At 38.1% G+C, this 22,749-nt stretch overlaps 1 protein-coding gene across 3 annotated transcripts in view; it reads right to left on the bottom strand.

Moving 5' to 3' along the window:
- SUGCT (succinyl-CoA:glutarate-CoA transferase) overlaps nucleotides 1-22,749 on the bottom strand; it is an 814,926-nt gene that overhangs the window by 639,321 nt on the left and 152,856 nt on the right. For all 3 annotated transcript variants that reach the window (XM_025853115.2, XM_073886887.1, XM_073886888.1), the window contains exon 8: nucleotides 11,358-11,501. In XM_025853115.2, the coding sequence (XP_025708900.1) occupies nucleotides 11,358-11,501 (144 nt within the window). The remainder of the gene's footprint in view (nucleotides 1-11,357; nucleotides 11,502-22,749) is intronic.

The raw sequence follows: 22,749 nt of genomic DNA, 5'->3' as shown, positions 1-22,749 counted from the left end.
TAAGAGGAAAGTAGATAGCAATACAAGCCTTCTCAAGAAACAAGAAATTTCTCAAATACACAACCTAACCCTACACCTAAAGGAGATGGAGAAAAAACAGCAAATAAAGCCTAAACCCAGAAGGAGAAGAGAAATAGTAAAGATCAGAGCAGAAATCAATGAAATAGAAATGAAAAGGACAGTAGAAGAGATCAACGAAACTAGGAGGTGGTTCTTTGAAGGAATTAACAAGATTAATAAACCCCTGGCCAGACTTATCCAAAAGAAAAGAGAAAGGACCCAAATCAACAGAATCATGAATGAAAGAGGAGAGATCACAACCAACACCAAAGAAATACAAACAATTATAAGAACATATTATGAGCAACTCTATGCAACTCTATGCCAGCAAATTAGATACCCTGGAAGAAATGAATGCATACCTAGAGATATATCAACTACCAAAAGTGAACCAGGAAGAAATAGAAAACCTAAACAGACCTATAACCACTAAGGAAATTGAAGGAGTTATCAAAAAACTCCCAACAAACAACAGCCCAGGGCCAGATGGCTCCCCAGGGGAATTCTACCAAACATTTCAGGAAGAATTAATACCTATTCTTCTGAAACTGTTCCAAAAAACAGAAATGGAAGAAAAACTTCCAAACTCATTTTATGAGGCCGCCATTACCTTGATCCCAAAACCAGACAAAGACCCCATCAAAAAGGAGAATTATAGACCAATATCCTTGTTGAACATGGATGCAAAAATTCTCACCAAAATTACTAGCCAATAGGATCCAACAGTACATTAAAAGGATTATTCACCACGACCAACTGGGATTTATCCCTGGGCTGCAAGGCTGGTTCAACATCCGCAAATCAATCAAGGTGATAGAATATATTTTCGAAAGAAAGAACAAGAATCATATGATCCTCTCAACAGATGCAGAAAAAGCATTTGACAAAGTACAGCATCCTTTCTTGATCAAAACTCTTCAGAGAATAGGGACAGAGGGTACATACCTCAATATCATAAAAGCCATCTATGAAAATCTACAGCGAGTATCATTCTCAATGGGAAAAAACTGAGGTTTTGAATTGACCCCTACGGTCAGGAACGTGTCAGGGATGTCCACTCTCACCACTGCTATTCAACATAGTATTAGAAGTCCTAGCCACAGCAATCAGACAACAAAAAGAAATCAAAGGCATCCAAATCGGTAAGGAGGAAGTCAAACTCTCACTCTTTGCAGATGATACGATACTGTATGTGGAAAACCCAAAAGACTCCACCCCAAAACTGCTAGAACTCATACAGGAAATCAGTAAAGTGGCAGGATATAAAATCAATGCACAGAAATCAGTGGCATTCCTATACACCAACAACAAGACAGAAGAGAGAGAAATTAAAGAGTTCATCCCATTTACAATTGCACCAAAAACCATAACATACCTAGGAATAAATTTAACCAAAGAGGCAAAGGATTTGTACTCATAAAACTATAAAATACTCATGAAAGAAATTGAGGGACACACAAAGAAATGGAAAAACGTTCCATGCTCATGGATTGGAAGAACAAACATTGTGAAGATGTCAATGCTACCTAGAGCAATCTACACATTCAATGCAATCCCCATCAAAACACCATCCACTTTTCTCAAAGAAATGGAACAAATAATCCTAAAATTTGTATGGAACCAGAAGAGACCCTTGAATAGCCAGAAGAATGTTGAAAAAGAAAAGCAAAGCTGGCGGCATCACAATTCCAGACTTCCAGCTCTATTACAAAGCTGTCATCATCAAGACAGTATGGTACTGGCACAAAAACTGACACACAGATCAATGGAACAGAATAGATAGCCCAGAAATGAACCCTCAATTCTATGGTTAACTCATCTTTGACAAAGCAGGAAAGAATGTCCAATGGAAAAAAGACAGTCTCTTCAACAAATGGTGTTGGGAAAATTGGACAGCCACATGCCAAAGAATGAAACTTGACCGTTTCCTTACACCACACACAAAAATAGACTCAAAATGGATGAAAGACCTAAATGTGAGGCAGGAGTCCATCAACATCCTAAAGGAGAACACACGCAGCAATCTCTTCGACCTCAGCCACAGCAACTTCTTCCTAGAAACATCACCAAAGGCAAGGGAAGCAAGGTCAAAAATGAACTATTGGGATTTCTTCAAGATAAAAAGCTTTTGCACAGCAAAAGAAACTGTCCACAAAACCAAAAGACAACCGACAGAATGGGAGAAAATATTTGCAAATGACATATCACATAAAGGGCTAGTATCCAAAATCTATAAAGAACTTATCAAACTCAACACCCAAGGAACAAATAATCCAATCAAAAAATGGGCAGAAGACATGAACAGACATTTTTTCGAAAGAAGACATCCAAATGGCCAACAGACACATGAAAAAGTGCTCAACATCGCTCGAAATCAGGAAAATCCAAATAAAAACCTCAATGAGATACCACCTCACACCAGTCAGAATGGCTAAAATTAACAAGTCAGGAAACCACAGATGTTGGTGGGGATGCGGAGAAAGGGGAACCCTCCTACACTCTTGGTGGGAATGCAAGCTGGTGCAACCACTCTGGACAACTGTAGGGAGGTTCCTCAAACAGTTGAAAATAGAGCTACCCTATGATCCAGCAATTGCACTACTGGGTATTTACCACAAAGATACAAAGGTAGGGATCCGAAAGGGTATGTGCACCCCGATGTTTATAGCAGCAATGTCCACAATAGCCAAACTGTGGAAAGAGCCAAGCTGTCCATCAACAGATGAATGGATAAAGAAGATGTGGTATATATACACAATGGAATATTATGCAGCCATCAAAAGGAATAGAATCTTACCATTTGCAACGACGTGGATGGAACTGGAGGGTGTTATCCTGAGTGAAATAAGTCAATCAGAGAAAGACATGTATCATATGACCTCACTGATATGAGGAATTCTTAATCTCAGGAAACAAACTGAGGGTTGCTGGAGTGGTGGGGGGTGGGAGGGAGGGGGTGGCTGGGTGATAGACATTGGGGACGGTATGTGCTATGGTGAGCCCTATGAATTGTGCAATACTATTGAATCACAGATCTGCACCTCTGAAACAAATAATGCAATATATGTTAAGAAAAAAGAAGATAGCAGGAGGGGAAGAATGAAGGGGGGTAAGTCGGAGGGGGAGACGAACCATGAGAGACTATGGACTCTGAAAAACAAACTGAGGGTTCTGGGGGGGGGGATGGGTTAGCCTGGTGATGGGTATTAAAGAGGGCACATTCTGCGTGGAGCACTGGGTGTTATGCACAAACAGTGAATCATGGAACACTACATCAAGAACTAATGATGTAATGTATGGTCATTAACATAACAATAAAAAAATTTTTTTTAATTTTTAAAAGAACTAAAGTGATTTTCCTAGAAATTAAGTCTCAGCCACTATGCTTATTGTTAGTGGTTTACTTATCCTTTAGCTACAGTGATGGCATAATAGTTGGGGCCAAATAGACAAGTTCCACTAGGAATCGGTTGGTCCATAACTTATGGCAGGTATACAGCCACTATTAATTAGACAACACAGAAGGATATGATAACACCATTTTATTCTACATAAAATTTTCCAATCCTAGAATGTACAAGGATGAAGGTAGAATCATTTAAACTTAGCAACAAAAACAAATTGTTCCAACTCTAATAACAGAGAATATAGGTGATTCTAATAGTGTCAGTCCATTAAATTCATTATTCTACAAGATTCTGCAAAGACAAAATCTAAATGAAATTTGTCCTGTTTTATTCTTTTCTCCTTTGAGATACTCTCCTACTAGTAATTATCAATTATTATAATTTAAAAGCTCTAGTTTCCCTCACTATGGTTCATGTCATATAAAAATATGCAATGCCAATGACTATAACTAAGCATTTTAGTTACACAAAACCAGAGCATCCTCCCAACACACTTATATTTCACTGGATTTTCTTAAAAAAAAAAAAAACATGTTTTATATTACAGCCAACTTGTATTCAGTCCAACCAACAGTATAAAATAATAACATAAAATAACAGATTATCTAAAATTCTTATTTTCGTTGGAAGTCATCTGATTTTTCACTTTTGGGTGTGTCTTTACCTTTACCTAATTAGTCATCTTGATATCAGAAATGTTAATATCTATTTGTACCCCCTGAACTTAATAAAGCAGTGTGAGGCCTTAGGGAGAATGCCAGTTAAAGAATGGAAACTGGAGGATTAAAAATTGGCCTCAAGTAACGAAGGATGATCAGGCTGACGTGGGCCTTCATGGCAGGAATGCATCAGGCTTGTCGAAAAAGGGAGGTGCAAATGCAAACTCACAGTTCTCTGATTTCTTAAGCTTTCTGATATGAGCTCCTCTTTTTTCCTCTCCCTGCTCCATGCTGTCAAGGTCATAGTCTACTGATTTTCTCCTTTCCCATCCTCTGTTCACCCTTCAGCATGATCTCAACTTCCAACAACCTCCACTTCCTTCCTGGATACATAATTTCTTTCCCCACAAATCTGGCACATTTACAGACTATTCCTAAGGGAATTCTTCCAGAGCTGACTTATCAATGAGGCATAGTGCTCACCATACTTCAGAGGTACACAAAATGTTTTAATTTTAATTTCAAAATGAGAAAAAAAATTAACACAATAATAATTAATACATAATAATGAATTATATTCATCTTTATACCAATGCAGCTACAGTTCTTAGTATTTTTATGGAGGAAAGGACACACAAAGGTAAAATCATCTAAGGCCCACAGAATCATAATGGGCCCTGAATTCTGAGTCAACCCAGCCCTACATCCTTCCCCACTAAAAACTGGACCTTTCTAGCCTCATGGGTACAACCCAGACCAGAAGTGACTGTATGAGTATTTATTTCAAAACCTGATTTATGGTAATGGTTGCATAACTCACTAACTGTACTAGAAATTATTAAATGGTCCCTTGAAACAGGGTGAATGTTATGATGTGCAAAACATACCTCACTAGGTCACTTGGGTGGCTCAGTCAGTTAAGCATCTGCCTTCAGCTCAGGTCATGATCTTGGGGTCCTGGGATTGAGTCCCGTGTCAGGCTCCCCGCTCAGTGGGGAGTCTGCTTCTCCCTCTCTCTCCACCCCTCACCCTACTCGTGCTCTATCACTCTCTCTCAAAAAAAAAAAAAATTCTTTTTAAAAAATATACCTCACTAAAGCTGTTTTTAAAAAAGACATAGGATAAAAAAAGAAAAGCAGAAACAAAGGTATCTAAAGACACAAAAAGATCAATCTCAGATTACTATACTTGTTTGAAATTCAGAAATTTATCCACAAAAGTGTGCTACAATAATGATAGCTGAAATTTTATCTACCCTAAGTATGAACAGTATTACAAACATGGAGAAAGAATAATGACATCAAAAATGCCAAAACATTCTATATGTGAAAATAATTATGGAAGTTTGGTGCTAAAAAGACTCACTGTCATAGTAATTAGGGGAGCCTGGTTACAATTAAGTACAGGAAGGATATTAAAACTCCCCAAAGATATTTCTGTAAGCCACAACAGAAGAATAAGAGCAACAGAATAATTGGTACCACATCCAAACCCACTTCCTTGTTATTTACCAATATCATCTAAAGAATACTGTTTAGATGCTGACGTTAGACAATCTTCAGTTGACAACTTTAAATCATATTAAGACTAAAAAAAAAAAAATCAAAGAATTTTATGACAAGGGTTAAAAGTTCATAGCCTTGAAACTACGAAAAATTTGGTGCCCACTTGTAAACCACATCCCGGCAACTGTCGTGACTCTACAATGAAATGGTTTTGTTGTGGTTGAGACAATCAACTCCGAGTTAATAATTAGCTACTATTCAAATCAAGTGCAATTTGTGTAATTGTACACTAGATCACTTTTAAGAGGAGTACAAAATTTCATTTTTAGCAACTGATATTGAATGTTCATTCATTTGTCATCCTATGTAATGCAATCAAAATGGGTGGAAAAGTATGTTTTTTGCCCACTGCATGAAATCTCAGTCATTTTCCAGGCAGCTGAAATTAAGTTCAAATGTTATCTGCTCAATGCAGGTGAACATTTATACAAAAAAAAGAAAATGAACGCATTTTTTAAAAAGTGAAGTTTCCTATTATATTACTTTGAAAAGTACCTAGAAATAGCACTTCGCGTTTACATAAAGCAGAGTTTAATCATTCTGTGGTTTAGTATTTTGATCTAGCATCTATAAATGTTATCTTAAATTGAAAGACTAAGTTAGTCAAGATTTCTCTATTATGAAAAGTTATAATAATTATGATAAAATAATTATGTCAACAACTACCTTTTTAATCTCAGCACATTTCTAACACTGCAAAATATTTTTTCAGTAACCTAATAATATTAATGCTAGTCAACAGAAACTTTTCAATTTACAAAGAATTTTTCACATCCTTTAGTGCATTAGATTCTCAAAACAACCCAGTATTGTTAGTATAATGTTGATTGGCCCCCCAGCATCGATTTCCCCTGCCTCTGGCCAAAAAATAACCACACCATTCTTTGGAGAAATCACATCTCCCCAGTTACAGTCATATGGTTTGGGTGGAGTTAACCCCATCCCTAGTACATAGAACAGCTTAAGCCAAATAACATATTTTTTAGTCCTCATTAATTGGTTCAGGAATGGTCACTTAACCCAGTGAAATATATGATCTTATTTTCTGGGGCTTCTACAAAAAAGGTCTTCCTTTTTCTTCCATGGAAACTGCTAAAAGATTCTGTAAGTTTCCTTCATGGTACAGTATAAAGATGTAAGATCTGGTACCAGAACTGCTTCAACAATAGCTCCACATAATAAAAGATGGAGAAAAAGGGACTTGGAAAAGGCAGACAGTGCAGGATAGGAGTGAAAAGTAAAGAAAGACAAGTGGGAAAAAGACAAACAGAGAAAAGAGATGCCCAAGGCTCAAAAAGCACATATGAGATGAGAAGAAAAGAAGTAACACAGAGTCAAGAAATAGGGTAGAGGCAAAAAGAGATGAACAGAGGTTGGGCAGCAGTGGGTGAAGAGAATGAAAATGGTCTTATTAAGTTCCTGGGTGGCTCTGTCGGTGAAGCGTCTGCCTTCCGCTCAGGTCATGATCCCAGGGTCCTGGAATCGAGCCCCACATCGGGCTCCCTGCTCCGTGGAAAGCCTGCTTCTCCCTCTACCCTCCGCCCCTGCTCATGATCTCTCTCTCTCTCTCTCACTCAAATAAATAAAATCTTTTAAAAAAAGAAAATCTTATCACCCACTGCGCTGCACTTCAGACTGGCTTCAACATAAACTATTATCTGTACCACTGCCCTTTGAAGCTCTAGCACTATTCATAGCTCAGAGGCTATTCTGCTTGTGGGAACAATAGCATGTATCCAAGGAGACAGTGTCTTTCGTTGAAAAGACCATCACCAACAGAATTGCTAGATAAAGAAACAGAGGGCTTAAGCAGTTAAAATCCAGATTCCTAAGCATGACATACGAGGCCCTTAATACTCTTGGCCCAACTGTGTTCTAAAACCCTATGCTACAGAGAACTACATGGATCACCTCCATCTCTCCTGTATGACACCACCTCCAGTACTAAGCCTTGAACAGATGTGTCACCTCTCACTCCAACCGAGCTACCACAGCACCTGGGACACAGTGACTCCTCAGTTGACCAAAGCTCATGAAAAACCCACTCCAAATGTTCTCTTTCTCAAAATTCTCGTATTTCAGCAGAAACACTTGTCCATCAGGTTAAATTCCATGATAGTTTCAATCACTGGATCTGAACGTGATTAGATAATGCTTCAGAGGGGCCCACTATGTCGCACTGTCTTATTCTGACTCTTGGCATGCAACGTGGAGGCAGGAGGGGCCAGTCCTGTTCTGTGTTCCCTTGTTACTGAGGGGTCTTTTGCTTCCTCTGCCTCTTACTAAATTTGCCTTCTCCCCTGGAGCTTCACCACAGGAAAGCTGGATCTTGCCTGTCCCTCAGTGCCAAAGCTTTTGTCTTTATCACGTAGGGAAAAGAGAACCAGTCAGGATATCAGAAACTAGAATTCTGGCTGTGACTCTGTTGGTCAAGCAGATCAACATTTCCTAGCTTCAGTTTCTTTGTAAGTAAAATAGGAATAAAAATTCCTGCCCTATCCGCCTGGGAGCCAGTTGAGCACTGAACTCTTGGTTTCAGCTCAGGTCATGATCTTGGGGTTGTGAGATAGAGCCCAGACTTGCACTCAGCGTGGAGTCTGCTTGGGATTCTTTCCCTCTCCCTCCCCCTCTGCCCTTAACTCCACTCCAGCTCTTGTGCTTGCTCTCAAATAAATAAATAAATAAAATCTTTTAAAAAACTCCTGCCCTACCTACCTCAAGTGATTATTATGGAGATCATATAAAACAGTAGATCTGAAAATCCATAGCTCTAAAATAAGACTTAATTGATTTTTATTGTTAAAAGGTAATGACAATAGCCAAGATAGGGAAACAATCTAAGTGTTCATCAATGGATGAATGGATAAAAAAATGTTGTACATATTTACACATAATGGAATGTTATTCAGCCATCAAAAAAAGGAGGAAATCCTGCCATCTGTAACAACATGGATGGACCCTGAGGGCATTATGCTAAGTAAAATAAGCCAGTCAGGGAAAGAGAGATACAATACAATCTTGCTTATATGTGGAATCTAGAAGGAATTTTTTTTTTACTTAAAAAAAAACTGAGCTCATAGATACAGAAAACAGATTGGTGGTTGCAAGAGGCAAAGGGTTGGTAAAATAGGTGAAGGGTGTCAAATGGTACAAATTTCCAGTTATAAAATAAATAAGTCACAGGGATATAACGGACAGCATGGTGACTATAGTGAATAATACTGTACTGCATATTTGAAAGCTGCTAAGAGAGTAGATTGTAAAAGTTCTCCTCATGGGAAAAGCAGATCACAACTATGTATCATGATGGATGTTAACCAAAGTTATTGTGGTGATCATTTTGCAATATATACAAATATCAAATCACTATGTTATCCATCTGAAACTAATATAATGTTTTATGTCAGTTCTACCTCAATTAAAAAAAAAGCTAGCTAATGAGTCTTAATCACACTAATAACCTTAGCAAACTTTAACCAGATTAGCTACAGCAAATAGGCTAAATCACTGCTACCAGGTTTGCTAAAAGCAAATCATCTCATCATTAGTTGTTTATCGAGTGCTTATCCTAACTCCATGGTTTTCTACATTTTTCTAACCTTTCCTAGCAAACCTAAGGGCCATGAGACATACACATCGCTAACAGTGGGTGTCCTACTGATCTCAAAAGATTGGGAGAGCCCACTATTTGACAAATACTAGACTGCATTTTGAGGATACCACTGTAAGCAGGAACAAACATTCCTGCATTCACGGGACTTACAGGCTCAGGGGACAACATGAACAACAAACACAGACACATATCCAAAATGACTAGAAAGCATGTATGTGAGCATGCATGCATGCGTTTGTATTTCCTGTACCCTCACTTTGAAACAGCCCCACCAATGATACCACCCCCCTCCACTCTCATCCCCAGGGAACCACACACCTCCACATCATGAATCATTGTGTTAGGTGCTGGAAGAGAATTAAATTCTACCAAATGCTACAAGAGAATTTCTTCCAAAGCTAATTAATCATTGACATATAAGTAAAGCAGACTAGGTAAAGATCAGGAGACTTAGATAGAGTCCCAAATCCAGGACTGGCCACATAATTTGCAAGTACTGGTGCAAAGTGAAAAAAATGTAGGGCCTCTCATTCAAAAATAATTAAGAATCCAAGGCAGTGATAACAGAGCCTTTAAACTAAGCTTAGAACCCTCTGTGATTGCACAGGTCAAACCCCCTGAAATCATCCTGGCTTCCATCCTTATGGAATGTGTAACTTGTAGCCAGTCACTTACCCTACCTCAGGTTCCTTACAGCTATAAAATTAGAGGAGGGAAGAAAAGGCTTTCAGCTTCTTCTCATAACTAACATCTGTGTTTCTCTATTTAGAAGACAGTTCATTCATTTGGAGAGAATTATTTTACCCTTTTATATAACCACTAAAATGCTCACTGTGACTCAAAGCTAATGTTGAAACTCCATATGTAGTATTTTACCTTTAGCCATTTTGATTTTTTTTTTACCTCTAGACAACTCCTTAATTTTATCTACAAGAATAAATCTCCAAAGCAGTTTTCCAAGTTTACTAGTCTCCCATCCATGCCATTTAAATCTGAAATTCCTAACTGAGGTCTCCATCTATAGTCATTTTTCCCATAGTAAAGTATCTCCTTGCACAAATTTGGTATTTTCTTTTTTTCTCTTCCTGAAGAATTATCTATTCTGTATAGGCATCTGGGTCTGCTCCAATAAGAGGCAAAATGTCAATTTTAGAGTTAGTTAACCTTTTAATTCCACCAGTATTTAGCATGACATAACTGGTAACTATCCAAACCAGGGGTTCTTAACCTAGAGTCCGTGGAAAGAATTCTGGGAACTAATTAACTTGAATGGAAAAAAACTGTATCTTTATGTCCATCCAACTTCCAACTAAAATTTAGCATTTTCTTCAATTATGAATGTAGGCAACAAAGCATAGGAATATTAGTAGTACCTATGGCTTGATCACCAATAAATATTATCCATATTTTCATATCATATTCTAGTTATTTCAGGTATCTTAAAACATCATTTATGTTCGACATTACCTCAAAATTGCAATAGTTACTAAGCCCAATAACAGATCTTATGGTTTAATGTGTTAGTAAAAAATCATATGTTATTACAACACAAAATTGGTTTTTACACTGAATTAACTGTATTTTAATATAACTTGCTTCCCATGGAATCCTAAATATATCATTTTATGCATCTAAAAACATAATTCTGAAAAAAGGTCCATAGCCTTCACCAGACTATTCAAAGGATCCACAGTACAAAAAAGGTGAAGAAACCCTGGTCAAAAGAAGTTACAGAGCTCATGTGACAATAAAATAGAACCAAATGTACTCCTGTCTCACAAGTAGTAATAGAACCATTTTAATATAAATAGTCTTTAAAATTCGAATTCAATAGCAATGTCTACATACAACAAAATCTTCATGGTCTGTTTATTTTAACTTAACAATAATTAAGTACACCAAAATAGAACAGCTTTTGCTGTTGTTGTCTGTGGGTTTTTTCTGTTTGTTTGTTTTTTATTTTTGCACATGTGACCACAGGATTTAATATGAGACAGTATAAACCAGATACATGTCTTTACACCACAATCTCAAAAGTTCTTTGGATTGGTACCTGAGATGACAGCAGGTTACAATCAATGAACAGTCCTTTCCCCGTTTTATATCTTTGTATCAGTCCAGCCATAATGGCTCCATATGCATACAGGCCAGTAGCGAGATCAGTCATGGCCACTCCTGGACGAACTGGATCTCCATCCTGGGTTGGGTGAGAAAAACAGAGAGAACTGAAAATTGAAACCATCACATGATTTCTCAAATATTCTAAGATCAAACAGAAGAAAGAATTGTTTATGACATGTGCATGCACACACACAAAAGGAATACAAGGTGCTATGGTGATTATCTGCTGGTGGTAAGAATATATTTATATTTACTGTATTTTTCATCTCCTACCAACCAAACTAAACCAAATCAAATCAAATTAAATATTTTTAAACATGTCCAGGGGAGCCTGGGTGACTCAGTCAGTTAAGCGTCTGCCTTCCGCTTGGGTCATGATCCCAGGATCCTGGGATCAAGCCCCACATTGGGCTCCCTGATCAGTGGGGAGCCTCCTTCTCCCTCTGCCTGCCACTCCCCCTGCTTATGCTCTCTCTCTCTCTCTCTCTCTCGCTATCTCTCTCTCTCTGTGTCAAATAAATAAAATCTTTAAAAAAAACACACGTCTGAAGTTCCTTCTTAATGTATTTACCTTGTTTATCCTAAAAAAATAAATAATTGAATTTGAATTTAAATGAGTAAATCTACTGGAAACGAAAGAGAACTTTTTTTTTTCTTGTTGGGTAGGAGGCTCTCCCAGGAAAAAGAAGGCAGAAGACCTGGTCTATTCTCCTTATAAGCATGCTAATTACTGACAAATATACTAATGGTATTTGCTTAAAAAAAAAAAAAAGTACTTATCCATAGAAGGCTTTTAGCAGAATACCCTTGTTTTAGAATTACTATGGAAAACAAACCTAGAATCTATAGGTTTATAAGGGATGGGACATCACCTATGCAATTATTGGAGTATAAAATGAAATGTTTCACAGCCTATAATGTTCCCTATTGTATGAGATAACCCATGTACTTCATCAGAGATCATATCTACTGCTCTGGGATTGAGAGTTTTGTCTATTATGAAAAAAAAGAATCTGAGGGTCTCTCTTAATGTCCAGGACCCCTTTCTGCTTTTCCTGTGCCTTTTGGTACCTTGTATCCTTAAAATTAAAAGTAAAGCTTAATACTGATTAACATTTTCAATTCATGTCAGTCTGATCTGACAATCCAATCTTTGACCTATATGTAAAGATATTAGAACAGTGCCTGGCAAACAATAACTACCCTATAAAAATTAGCTAACATTATCATTAACATTATCATCAGTCATTGTTATATCACAGAGGTCCTATTTTGCACTATCTTGAATTCTGTTAATCCTTTCATCACACAGAATACCTAAAAAAGCCTACATTTCATCTGGTTGATACATTCATTCAATCACTCCCTTATTCATTAATTCCAGCTGTTATTCAATCATTTTCAGAAGCTAGTTTTTTCTTTCCTGCAATCCATAATGAACTGTATCAATCATCTTATGAGAGTGCTAAATAATGTTAAAAGAAAGTAAATGAGAATATATAATGACTAAACTTTTTCTCTGCTTTTAAGTCAATTTCACAGAAGATAAAGCAATTAAAACTGGAAAGCTCTGCCTGTTTTCTACCTATTATGATTGGAAAAAACTTGTAGTAGCTTGAATCAGTAAATTTAAAATTAAATTTGTCATTGGGATTTAAGATTATTTATGTGTTAAAACTGAGAGACAAGTTCAAATTTAAGTTTATAGACACATTTTCTCACTATAAAATGAATAAACTCATATTTTATCTGCTCTACTTCTCAGACCAGTAGGAATAAATGAGACAATAAATCCTTTATCTTATATTTAAACTTCCTGAAAAGGGGAGACTATACCTGATTAGTATTCCAAAAACATCATCACATTATCCAGAATAACAATATGAGATTGTAAGCATTAAATAAACATTAACTCATCAATATATTAGAGAAAACATTATCACTGTTAGAAGTGACAATTTATGCCAAATAATTTCAGTGAAACACCAACTGAAACCGGCTTACTAACACACTTTAGATTCAAAGATGCAAACAGCCTGAAAAAATGAAAGCATGGGAAAAAATATGTCATGCAAACAACAGCCATAAGAATGCTGGAGTGGCTATACTAATACCAGACAAAATAGATCTTAAGACAAACCAAAAAATGTCACTAGAGAAAATGGGATCATTGCACTAGGAGGATATAACAACTATAAGCACATATGCACCTAACAATAGAGCTGCCAAAAAACAAAAAGCAAGGGGCGCCTGGGTGGCTCAGTCATTAAGTGTCTGCCTTCGGCTCCGGTCATGATCCCAGGGTCCTGGGATCGAGTCCCACATAGGGCTCCCTGCTCAGCGGGAAGCCTGCTTCTCCCTCTCCCACTCGCCCTGCTTGTGTTCCCTCTCTGGCTGTCTGTCTCTATCAGAAAATAAATAAAAGTCTTAAAAAAAAAAAAAAACAAAAAGCAAAAAGTGACTGATTTGAAAGGAGAAACAGATACATCAAGAATACTAGAAGGAGGTTTCAAACTCAAATATGAACAGTGAATAGAACAACTAGATAGTAATATTCTATTGCATATATGGACCACATCTTCTTTATCCATTCATCTGTTCAAGGGCATCTCGGCTCTTTCCACAGTTTGACTATTACGGGATATCGCTGCTATGAACATTGGGGTGCATATGGCCCTTCTTTTCACTACACCTGTGTCTGTGGGGCAAATACCCAGGAATGCAATTGCTGGGTCATAGGGTAGCTCTATTTTTAATTTTTTGAGGCCGCCACACTGTTTTCCAAAGTGGCTGTACCAACGTGCATTCCCACCAACAGTGTAAGAGGGTTCCCCTTTCTCCACAACCTCTCCAACATTTGTTTTTTCTTGCCCTGTCAATTTTTGCCATTCCAACTGGTATAAAGTGGTATTACTCAGCCATCAGAAAGAATGAATACCCAACTTTCACATCGACATGGATGGGACTGGAGGAGATTATGCTAAGTGAAATAAGTCAAGCAGAGAAAGTCAATTATCATATGGTTTCACTTACTTGTGGAACATAAGGAACAGCATGGAGGACATTAGGAGAAGGAAGGGAAAAATGAAGGGGGGGAAATCGGAGGGAGAGATGAACCATGAGAGACGATGGACTCTGAGAAACAAACTGAGGGTTTTAGGGGGCGGGGGGTGGGGTATGGGTTAGCCCAGTGCTGGGTATTAAGGAGGGCACATACTGCATGGAGCACTGGGTGTTATATGAAAACAATGGATCGTGGATCACCACATCAAAAACTAATGATGCGTTGTATGGTGACTAACATAACATAATAAAATAAAATTTAAAAAAAAAAAAGAACAACTAGATAGAAAATCAAAAAAAAAAGAAAAGATTTGAACACCATAAACCAAGTATATCTAATATCTAGAAAACACTTCAACAACAAAACACATATTCTTCTCAAGTGCACATGGAAAATTCTCTAGGACAGACAATATCATAGGCCATAAGACAAGCTAAAATAAATTTAAAAGTAGTGAGTTCATACAAAATATGTTCTCAGGTAACAACTGAATGAAATTAGAATCACTAACAGGGGCATATTTTGGAAACCCAAAAGTATGTGGACAATAAACAACATAATCCCAAAACACTAATGAGTAACAAAGAAAATCACATAAGAAATCAGAAAATACCTCAAGATGAATAAGAGGCATCCATATTGATAAAGAAGTTAAACTGTCCCTATTTGCAAATGACATGATACTATACATAGAAAGTCTTAGACTCCAGGGGTGCCTGGGTGGCTCAGTCGTTAAGCATCTGCCTTCAGCTCAGGTCATGATCCCAGGGTCCTGGGATCCACCCCCACATCGGGCTCCCTGCTCAGCGGGAAGCCTGCTTCTCCCTCTCCCACTCCCTCTGCTTGTGTTCCTGCTCTCGCTGTCTCTCTCTCACTGTCAAATAAATATATAAAAAAATCTTTAAAAAAAAAAAAAGAAAGAAAGTCTTAGACTCCAGTAATAAATGAATTCAGTAAAGTTGCAGGATACAAAATTAATACCCAGAAATCAGTAGCATTCTGTATACCAATAACAAAATAGTAGAAAGAGAAATTAAGAATACAACCTCATTTGCAATTGCACCAAAAAGAATAAAATACCTAGGAATAGACTTAAAGAGGTCAAAGACCTGTACTTTGAAAACTATAAAACACTGAGTAAAGAAATTGAAGATGAAACAAATGGAAAGATATTTCATGCTCATGGATTAGATGACTTAATAATGTTAAAATATGCATACTACCCAAAGCAATCTACAGATTCAATGCAATCCCTATCAAAATACCAATGGTGTTTTTTTGACAAAAATAAAACAAATAATCCTAAAATTTATATGGAACCACAAAAGACCTCAAATAGTCAAGGAAATCTTGAGAAAGAAAAACAAAGCTGCTGGGGGGTGCCTGGGTGGCTCAGTCGTTAAGCGTCTGCCTTCAGCTCGGGTCATGATCCCAGGGGTCCTGGGATCGAGTTCCGCATCGGGCTCCCTGCTTGGTGAAGAGCCTGCTTCTCCCTCTCCCACTCCCCTTGCTTGGGTTCCCTCTCTCACTCTCTTTCTGTCAAATAAATAAAATCTTTTAAAAGAAGAGAAAAGAAAAGAAAACGCTGCAGGTATCACAATTCCTGATTTCAAGTTATACTACAAAGCTGTAATAATCAGGGCACCTAGGTGGCTCAGTCATTCATTAAGTGTCTGCCTTCAGCTCAGATAATGATCTCAGAGTCCAGGATTGAGTCCCACATTGGGCTCCCTGCTCAGCTTCTCCCTCTGTCCTTCACCCCACTCATGCTCTCTCTCTCTCAAATAAATAAAATCTTAAAAAAAAAAAGCTGTAGTAATCAAAACAGTATGGTACTGGCACAAAAACAGACATATAAATCAATAGAACAGAATAGAGACCCCAGAAATGAACCCACACTTATACGATCAATTAATCTATTACAAAGGAGCCAAGAATACACAATGAGGAAAAGACAGTCTCTTCAATAAATGGTGCTGGGAAAACTAAACAGCTACATGTAAAAGAATGAAACTGGACCACTTTCTAATACCATACACAAAAATAAACTCAAAATAAATTAAAGACCCAAATGTGAGCCCTGAAACCATAAAAATTCTAGGAGAACACAGGCAGTAATTTCTCTAATATCAACTACAGCAAAATTTTTCTAGATATGTCTCCTAAGGCAAAGGAAACAAAAGCAAAAAATAAACTACTGGGACTACACCAAAATAAAAAGCTTTTGCACAGTAAAAGAAACCACCAACAAAACAAAAAGGTATCTAATGAATGGGAGAAGATATTTGCAAATGATATATCCAATAAAGGGTTCGTATCCAAAATACGGAAAGAATTTACACAACTCACCACCAAAAAAACATATAATCTGATTAAAAATGGTCAAAGGACCTGAATAGAGATTTTTCCTTAGAAAACATACAAATGGACAACAGACACATGAAAAGATGCTCAACATCACCAATCATCAGGGAAATACAAATCAAAACCACCACGAGATATCACCTTACACCTGTCAGAATGGCTAAAATCAAAAAGACAAGAAATAACAAGTATGAACAAAAACATGGGAAGAAAGGAACCTTCATGTGCTGTTGATGGGAATGTAATTGGTACACTCCATCCTGTAGAAAACAGTATAAAGTTTCCTTAAAAAAATAAGAATAGAAATACCATATGATCCAATAATTCCACTACTGGGTATTTACCCAAAGAAAACAAAAACAGTAATTCAGAAAGATATATACACCCCTATATTTATTGCAGCATTATTTATAATAGCCAAGATATGGAAGCAACCTAAGTGTCCATTAGTAGACAAATAGATAAGGAAGATGTGGTGTGTATGTACATGTGTATGCATGCACGCACACTGAAAGATTACATAGTCATAAAAAAGAATGAGATCATGCCATTTGAGATAGCATGGATGGACATAGAGGGTATTATGCTAAATGAAGTAAGTCAAACAGAGAAAGACAAATATTATATGATTTCCCTTATAGGTGGAATCTAAAAAACAAAACAAATGAGGGCGCCTGGGTGGCTCAGTTGGTTGGGTGACTGCCTTCGGCTCAGGTCATGATCCTGGAGTCCCGGGATCGAGTCCCACATCGGGCTCCCTGCTCAGCAGGGAGTCTGCTTCTCCCTCTGACCCTCTTCCCTCTCGTGCTCTCTGTCTCTCATTCTCTCTCTCTCAAATAAATAAATAAAATCTTTAAAAAAAAAACAAATGAATTAACAAACAAAAAGCAGAATCATACTTATAAACACAGAGAACAAACTAATGGTTGCTAGAGGGAAGGGAAGTGGGAGGTGGGCAAAATGGGTGAAGGGGAGTGGGAAATATAGGCTTCCAGTTATGGAATGAATTAGTCATAGCAATAAAAGGCACAACATAAGTAATATGACAGATGGTAGCTACACCTATGGTGAGCATAGCATAATGTATAAACACATGGAATCACTATGATGTACACCTGAAATTAATATAACAGTGTATGTCAACTATACCCAAATAAAAAAAAAAAAACTTTTAAAAGAAAATGTTTCAAGATGAATGAAAATAAAGGTACAACATACCAAAATTTATGAAATGGAGCTAAAGCAGTATTGGAGGGCAATTTATAGCTGTACATACCTATATTTTAAAAGAAGAAATATTTCAAATCAATAACATAGCATTCCCCCTTTAGATATTGGAAAAATAAAGGAAACTAAACTCAAAGCAAGTAAAAGGAAGGAAGTAATACAGAGTAGAGCAGGAAATAATGAAATAGAGAATAGTAGTCCAATGGAGAAGATCAACAAAAAAAAAGTTGGCTCCCTGAAAAGATCAACAAAAGTGACAAATCTGTACCTGAACTTTATTTTTTTAAGATTTCATTCATTTATTTGAGAGAGAGAGAGAGAGCATGAGCAGAGAAGAGTGGTAGAGAGAGAAGCAGACTCCTCACTAAGCAGAGGGCCCAATGCAGGACTCAGTCCCAGGACCCGGGGATCATGACCTGAGCCAAAGGCAGATGCTTAACTGAGCCACCCAGGCGCCCCTGTACCTAAACTTTAAAAAAAAAGTAAGAAATAAATCTAATAAATAAATAGAAAAACTGAATGGATATATGACAATTAGAGAAACTGAATTTGTAATCAAAAAGTTTCCAACAAAATTTAAAAAGTCCAGGAAAATTCTACCAAGCATTTTTTAAAGTTTTTATTTAAGTTCCACTTAGTTACCTATACAGTGTAATATTAGTTTCAAGTGTACAATACAGTGATTCAACGCTTCCATACATCACCAGGTGCTCATCACAAGAAGTACAATCCTTAATCCCCATCACTTATTTAACCTATCCCCTCACCCACCTATTCCCTGGTAACCATCAGTTCTCTGTAGTTAAGAGTCTGTTTCTTGGTTTGCTTCTCTCTCTCTTTTTTTTCCCTTTGCTCAACTGTTTTGTTTCTTAAATTGCACATATGAGTAAAATCATACATCTACCAAGCATTTAAAGAATTAACATTAATTCTTCGCAAATGCTTCCAAAAACCAAAAGAGGAAAGAACACCACTCAACTTCTTCTAGGAGGCCAGTAATACATTGAGATCAAGCCACACAAAAATATCACAAGAAAATAAAACTATACAGGCCAATATCTCTAATGAGTGTGAACACAAACAAATTCTCAACAAAATACTAGCAAATTGAATCTGGCAATATACAAAAGAATTACACATCATGCGTAATTGGGATCAATTTTCTCAGGAACAATGTTGATTTAATATTTCAAAATCAATCAGTATAACAATCAAATCATTAAAATAAAGGAAAAATGCAAAATGATCATCTTGACAGATGCAGATAAAGAATTTGATAAAATCCAACAACCTTAATGATGAAATATTCAATACACTAGGTAAAGAAGTGAACTTCTTCAATCTCAAGAAGGACATATGTGAAAAAAACACAGGTCACATCATAAGTAAATGTGAAAAATTGAATGCTTCCCCCCTAATATTAGGAACAAGAGAAGGATGCCTGCTCTCATCACTTCAATTCAACATTATACTGGAGGTTTTAACCAGTACAATTAGGAGAGAAAAAGAAATGAAAGGAATCTAGACTGGGAAGAAAGAAGTAAAACTATATTTGCAGATGACATATATAGTAAATCCTTAGGAATCCACTAAAAAACTCTTAGAACTAACAAATGAGTTCAGCAAGTTTGCAAGATACAAGGCAATATATAAAAATCAACTGTCTTTCCACACAGTAACAATAAACAAAATAGGGGCACCTGGGTGGCTCAGTCATTAAGCATCTGTCTTCAGCTCAGGTCATGATCCTGGGGTCCAGGGATCAAGCCCCGCATGGGGCTCCCTGCCCTGTGGGGAGTCTGCTTCTTCGTTTTCTTTTGAACACCAAAAAAAACCACACACATACACACGTACACACATGCACACAAACACACACACACACACACACAAATATGGGAATAGCTGGACATGTCAGCATGTTAAGTAGAAGAAGAATTTATGAAATAATAATGCAATTCTGATATATTCTAAAATTCAAGAGGGCAATCTTGTTTCAAATATAGTATACTGTCCATTTAAAAAATTTTTTTTCAAGTCACATATCCGATGAGGAACATATAACTAGAATTTATGAAGAAACTCAATAATTTACAACTCAAATAATAAGAAGGCAAATAAGCCTTTTTTTTAAGATTTTATTTATTTATTTGAGAGAGAGAGAATGAGAGAGAGAGAGACATGAGAGGGGGGAGGGTCAGAGAGAGAAGCAGACTCCCTGCCGAGCAGGGAGCCCAATGCAGGACTCGATCCAGGGACTCCAGGATCATCACCTGAGCCGAAGGCAGTCGCTTAACCAACTGAGCCACCCAGTGGTCCCGCAAATAAGCCATTTTGCAAAGGATCTGAATAGACATTTCTCCAAAGAAGATACACAAATGGCCTTTAAGCACAGGAAAAGATGCTCAACATCACTAGCCATCAGAGAAATGTAAATGAAAACCACAATGAGCTTACAAGCCAACAATAAAAAGACAACCCAATTTTAAAATGAGCAGTGTTGACACACTTTCAAAAAAGGATATACAAATAGCCAATAAGCACATGAAAAGATGCTCGACATCATTAGCCATCAGGGAAATGCAAATGAAAACCAAAATGAGCTTACAAGCCAACAACAAAAAGCCCGATTTAAAAATAAGCAGAGGGTTTACACACACATTTCTCTGAAGATGAACACAGACAAATAACCAGTAAGTACATGAAAAGGTGCTCAAGATCACTAGTCATCAGAGAAATGCAAAGCAAAACCACAGTGAGATACCACACCAAACATACTAGAAGAGTTGTCATGAAAAAGAGAAATATAGCAAGTGTTAGCAAGGACGTGGAAAAATACACTGCAGGTATGATTGGAAATGCTGTGCTCACTGTGGAAAAGAGTCTGGCAATTCCTTAAAGGGTTAAACATAAAGTTACCATATGACCCAGCAATTCTACTTCCAGGAATATGCCCAAAAGAATGAAAGTATAATTCCTCACAAAAATGTGTCTCTCGTCCTGAAATATGGGCTAAATGGGGAGGTACTATCTCTATATACCAACAAATAAGGGAATTTATCACTCAGAACACCACAAAACACATATGGGGAAGAATAGGTAATAAACAGACCTTGCTAAGCAATGTGCACTACAATTCCATCATAATTTATTGGAAGAAGTGGATTTAGACTGATATGTAGACTCTTAGAAATTAAGTAATATTTGTATTTTACTAAATTTTAATTCTTGAAATCAGTAATAGAATAACTTTTTTCTTAGTAACTTAGAAACTGCTTTAAATGTACTTAGCTCTTTTAATAAATTAATATAGCCCTTTTGTAAGAACAACTTGTGGTGATATTCCTATAAAACTGAAACAGGTATGCTTCTCATCAACAAAGGCACAAGAAAAGGAAGACTCTACTTAAGAACTAAGACATACAATTATAGCGGGAAGACAAAGTATGTATTAAATATATTGTCATGGGCATCTGAATGGTTCAGTCAGTTAAGCGTTTGACTTTTGACTCTGGCTCAGGTCATGATCTCAGGCTCCTGGGATCAAGGCCTGGTTAGGGCATTACAGTAAGCAGGGAATCTGTTTGAGATGCTATCTTCCCCTCTCCCTCTGCCCCTCCCCCCAACTCACGCATGTGCATTTTCTCTCTTTCTCTATCTCTCTAAAATAAAGAGGCAGGGAGCAAGACGGCGGAGGAGTAGGAGACCTGGATTTCGTCTGGTCTCAGGAATTCAGCTGAATAGGGATCAAACCATTCTGAACACCTACGAACTCAACAGGAGACCGAAACAGAGAGTAGCAACAACTCTCTGAACAGAGAAGCGACCACTTTCTGGAAGGTAGGACGTGCGGAGAAGTAAATCCAAGTAGCTAGTCAGGAGGACAGACGGCGGGGGAGGGGGCCTCCGTCGGCCGCTCCTGGCAAGTGCTAGAGCCGCGGAGCACAAAATCGGAACTTTTAGAAGACGGTTCCGCTGAGGGACGTCGCTCCAGTGGCTAAGCGGGGGGTGGAACCCTCGTGGGACAGTGTGGTCTCAGGACCCTCGGGGTCACAGAAAGACCGGGCGTGCCTGAGTGCGGCAGAGCTCCCAGGTATCCGAGCGGGGAAGCCGGCTGCAGAGACGGAGCCGAGGCGCGGGCTCTCAGCTCGGGGTGGCCATAAACTGTGACCCGCGGCCCAGTCGGGCTACTGCTCCTCCAGCAGGGACCCAACAAGCGGCAGAGCCGGGGAGACTCCCCTCCCGCCCCCAGGAGGAGCGGCCCGGGAGCACACCACAGGGATCTGCTGGGTTTAGAGACTCCACACGGGGTCGGGTGCCAGAGATAGAAACGCTCAGTCGAAGAGCGGCAGGAGACCAGGGAGACGGAAGTGACTGCTTTTCTCTGGAGGCACACTGAGAAGCAGGGCCCCAAGTTCTCAGCTCCTCCGAGTGGAGATTGGGAGGTGGGAGGTCACCATTTTCATCCTGGTCCTCCAAAGCTGTACCACAGCTTGCAAGGAACAAAAGCTCCTGAGAGCAAACCCGAGCAGCTTGCTTAGCCCGGACCAACAAGGGCAGGGCAATTCCGCCTCCGGCAAAGACATTTAGGAACCACGGCAACAGGCCCCTCCCCCAGAAGATCAGCACGAACAGCCAGCAAGCCAAGACCAAGTTTACCGATCAAGGAGAA

The sequence above is a fragment of the Callorhinus ursinus genome, unplaced genomic scaffold (genome assembly GCF_003265705.2).
Source record: "Callorhinus ursinus isolate GAN/ISIS: 27379988/994484 unplaced genomic scaffold, GSC_fseal_2.0 scaffold73, whole genome shotgun sequence".
Taxonomy (NCBI): domain Eukaryota; kingdom Metazoa; phylum Chordata; class Mammalia; order Carnivora; family Otariidae; genus Callorhinus; species Callorhinus ursinus.
The sequence above is the reverse complement of the archived record's forward strand: the minus strand, read 5'-3'. Positions and strand labels throughout refer to the sequence as shown.